The following is a 4,573-nucleotide window of genomic DNA, read 5'->3' on the forward strand; positions in this document are numbered from 1 at the left end:
ATATATATATATATATATATATATATATATATATATATATATGCATGTAACTTGTTAATTGTACGAATTTTTTAAATGGACTCGCGCCACGATTCGGTTCTTCTCGTTCATCCTATAACGTGCACATGATAATCGCGAAATTAACGACACGACCGATGTTTCTTCAAACGGCGCACTTTCTCCCGACTTCCAAACACATGCCGGTTCACTTCCAAGTGCGATAAAACGCGCGTACGCGTGACATGATTCCAATGTTATTTTGTTCTTTTGTGCTGATTGAACGCGGCACGCGCGAATCTAGCAAAAATATGCGTTAAGCTCGCGGACAGCTCGACGGAGACAGTGCGAGAGCGAACTTTCTAAAGCGTAAATGTCAGTTCTCTTGCTCGGCAGGTTGCATAAGTGTGGTCGCGAGTATGCGGCCGAGACAAAATTACATAAGGCGACGAAATAATTCCGATCCGAAAGAATTCGACGGATAGGACAGGTCGGACAGGTTCGATCACCTCGCCAGCGGAAACGCCGGCTCAGATTGATTTCCGTCTGCGATTTCCCCGTTCTGAAACACGCACGTGTCTATCGCTGCGTAAAAGTGCGGACAGGTTTCCTGTCCATACATGCAATATATCGAAACTACTATATATCGAAACTACTATATATCGAAACTACTATATGTAGGACGATGTAGCACGACGCAACTTATTTACAACAGAATTTTTAAACAATAGTCTCTCATGATGGCCGATATTTACGTATAAGTTCTTCTCGCGTGACTTGCAAAGCTCAAAATATACAACAGCCATTTAAATTTTAGCCTCGGAAGCTCATAAATCTCGACGTATTTATACACTGAGAGAGAAGAAAAATGATTGATTTAATTAAAATTATAGTTATTTTTGATCCCAGTCACATTTTTTGTGGTAAAATATTAGTTGTATCTAGTTACTTTCATTAACATTATAGTAGAATTTAATTAAAATATAATTTTCTTAATCACAATTTATACTAATTATATGTATAAAATTACATTATACATTTTATACATATTATACATTATATATAAAATAATTTTATAATTATAATTATTATAATTATTATAATTATTCTGTCATATAATAATTCTCTCTTTCTCTCTGTGTATTATAAATACTAAGCATTGTTTTCTCCGTATAAATGCTCATTTTTCCATGACGTTGCAGACGCCGCGTACAATTGTCCCAACAAGGACGGCCAATATGAGGACAGCAGGCAATGCGACAGATATTACGAATGCGTCGACGGTGTCGCGACGGAGAAGCTGTGCCCGGATGGTCTCGTGTTCGATCCCCTGAATCGCAAGGTCAACAAGTGCGACCACGTTTTCAACGTCGACTGTGGCGACCGTCTCGAATTACGTAAGCGACACCGGCATACCGATCAATCGTAATATATTGTCCCGCAGGGAGATTTCATCACACAATGAAATGCGCCGGGGGCTATCTCTGGCACAGAGTCACACGATTAATCACCAGTGGCGACGCTTGTTCAACAGAGCCGCCACAGCCGACGAAGAAGTGCCCGCGACGAAACGGTTTCTTCGCCCATCCTGACCCGGCGGTGTGCAACATCTTCTACAATTGCATCGACGGCGAGGCGATCGAGATCATCTGCACCACGGGCTTGCACTTCGACGAGTACAGCGGAACGTGCGTGTGGCCGGATAGCGCGGGTCGCGAGGTAAAAAAGATCGTGAAGAAACCGCGTTTCGTGAAGAACCAACGCTCCGTTCATTATGCCTGTTGATTACAGTCGCATCTTAGCGTCGATTGATGTTACGAAATTCTGAGAAGTAGATTGCATCGATTTTGAAAACCGTAGGTAATGATACCCTCAGAGTCCTGACTCCAGCGTCAGACTGATTTCGGCAATGATCGGCGAAAAATGTTCTTAAGCACTCGAATATTGTCACGCACAAGTCGTGCGCTTCTCCGTTAAATTCATAATCCAGAGAAAGTGCGTCCCCTCTAAGTACACTCCGCGAGCAACGCGTACTTTCTCTCAATTATAGTTGCAGATTCTCCGACTAATCTGATATTGATATATGTATATCCCTCTACAACTACAGTGAAATTTGCAAAAGTAGAGCGAAAAATCAAGGGTCCGATAAGCTTTGCGTTCAAGAGGCGCGAGTGAATAATATATGGTCCTTAATTAAGCACACATGCAAATTTCACGCGATTTCTTCAAGCAATCACGTAGAATACAAGCTAGACATGATAAAATAATCTAGAAGAAATACAAAAATCATTGACGTCTAGTGTAGTAAATTCTCGTCGGAGAATCCGTAGCCGAATCAATGATGAGGAAACCCGTCGGATCTATCTTAAAAATCGCGCGATTCGCTTCGACGCAGGGCTGCGGGGTCGTGGGCAAGAAACTGCAGGACGGCTTCGAATGCCCGCACGAGAGTCAAGTCGACAGCAGGGGTATGGCGATCGACCACCCCAAGTTCTCACACCCTGAGGACTGTCAGAAGTTCTACGTGTGCCTTAACGGCGTAACGCCGCGCGAGCAAGGATGCAGCGACGGCACTGTCTACAATGAGGAACAGCAGAGGTGCGACGCGCCCGAGAACGTCCCTGGATGGTACGAATCGTTCCTGTTACACTAATTACCGTGCAATTGCTACGACACGTCGTCGTTATCGACAGTGGCTGGTCAACGGCTTTTAGGCCGTGATCAATCCATTAGCGAGACTCGATTTCTCCACGCTCTTCTCTCAACTTCTCTCGCGCGCGGATAGAGAATTACTTAAGTCGCTATCGTTATTACTGTTAACACCTATTTCCAACGAATATATTGCGAACTTCGTTAATACTGTCATCACACATTGTATTATATGTGTTAATATTTCAATTCGCGAGGAAGGTAATAACCGTAATTTGCCTTGCAGCGAGGATTGGTACAAGGACGACGACAAGAAGCCATGAGGGAATTGTCGACGCTTATCTGTCCCGCATCGGGACGCCCGCGTTCACTCGAATCACGTGTCACCTCCGCTCAACGTGATAATTCACGTGTGTGTGTTTAGTTATTTGAATGCCTTGGAATAAGAGTTATTTTTACTTTACGCGTTTGCTGCTTAATTAAATCGCCCTTCCTCTCCACCTCCTTTCCCAATACTCCGATACAAGTTTAACACGATGTCTGATTAATAGGAAAGATTAACAATTACCAATCATGGACTATACAAGTGTTACTTCACACGGAAATATAAAAATATTCAGAAGTCCGATCAATAAGTAATTCGGCTGAATCCACTTGATAGATTTACTTCAGTGAGAAGAGTTTCCTAAAACATAAAATGTATTGTTCTGCTTGATTTAAAGCACGAGATTTCGCTCGAGACGAAATTGCTTAACTGATGTCAAAGAAATTAAAATCGATTAACTCGAGTTCTTTCCATTGATTGATGAACCTTATGGTTCTTAGGAGTCTTGATCAAAGAAAAGCTTTGGCACCGGTAAATTCTTGGAACATTCGAGGAACGGCATTCGAGGAACGCGCAAAGGCCTTGAATCTCGCTTCCAGATCGGTCAACTATTACTTTCTCCCGAACTGTACTCTTGCTTCTCGTTTTCCGATTTGCTCGCTCTCCCCCTCTTCTCTCTCTCTCTCTCTCTCTCTCTCTCTCTCTCTCTCTCTCTCTCTCTGGTGCTAAATTAACGATTAGCAATGAGCGAGAGATGCATCTCGCGTCGTCGCGTTCTCTCGCTCCGCTTTCTCAGATATTGCTCAACGATGACTTCTGAAACACATTCGCGCCACAAGGAACGATCTTTCGAAGAGAGCGGCAGGAATAACGCGAGAACGAAGTAGCAAAACCCGAATTCTCTCAAATAGAAAAAATAAACGCAAAAAAATCTTACAAGATATATTTCTCCGGTTGAGATAGTGCGCAGGTTAGCCGGTTGAATTATTACGACTTAACTTTCCCATTTACGAGGCACCCTCGCAAATGTCACTTGCTGGCGAGTTTTTTGAAGATCAAATCTACTCGGCAAAAGATTAAATTCCACAGCGTTCGCGACGTCATCCAAGGTGGTCTCGAATAATCGATCAGCGGTCTATTAAATTTAGGCAGACAGATAATTGCCTGCCTAAGCTTAGCATAATTTCTAGTATAATTTTCGTATCTCTCCATCGACGAGAGACGGGAAAACATGGTTTCAGGCAATTAAGTGGCGCGCGCAATTGTTGCATTGACTTAAGCAAACACGCCAGTCTCGCGTTCCGCTTTCGAAAATATCGCGATTTGATCTCCAGAATCGACCTGACACCGCGGATAAGTGCAAGCTGCAAGCGCATAAGGTGGGCGACATAAGTCGCGAGAACGGTAGCAGCGACCCGCCGATCGCCACCCGGAAGTCTCTGGAATCTATCTGTGGCCGATAATAGCACGATGCAATAAAACCTGCAATCGCGAGAGAAAAGAGGGCTAGTATTGCGCACCGCGAGTGAACGAGAGAGAAAGAGAGAGAGACAAAAAGAGAGAGAGAGAGAGAGAGAGAGAGAGAGAGAGAGAGAGAGAGAG

The 4,573-nt window shown here is 43.6% G+C and overlaps 1 protein-coding gene across 1 annotated transcript in view; it reads left to right on the plus strand.

The window, feature by feature from the left end:
* LOC116847208 (protein obstructor-E-like) overlaps positions 1-3,109 on the plus strand; it is a 3,710-nt gene extending 601 nt beyond the window's left edge. The window contains exons 2-5 of the mRNA XM_032821954.1: positions 1,200-1,394; positions 1,532-1,716; positions 2,393-2,625; positions 2,933-3,109. Of these exons, the coding sequence (XP_032677845.1) occupies positions 1,200-1,394; positions 1,532-1,716; positions 2,393-2,625; positions 2,933-2,969 (650 nt within the window). The 3' untranslated portion in view covers positions 2,970-3,109. The remainder of the gene's footprint in view (positions 1-1,199; positions 1,395-1,531; positions 1,717-2,392; positions 2,626-2,932) is intronic.
* The last annotated feature ends 1,464 nt before the right edge of the window (positions 3,110-4,573 follow it).

The sequence above is a fragment of the Odontomachus brunneus genome, unplaced genomic scaffold (genome assembly GCF_010583005.1).
Source record: "Odontomachus brunneus isolate Ranch 3 - 2012 unplaced genomic scaffold, Obru_v1 Obru_scaffold_075, whole genome shotgun sequence".
NCBI lineage: Eukaryota > Metazoa > Arthropoda > Insecta > Hymenoptera > Formicidae > Odontomachus > Odontomachus brunneus.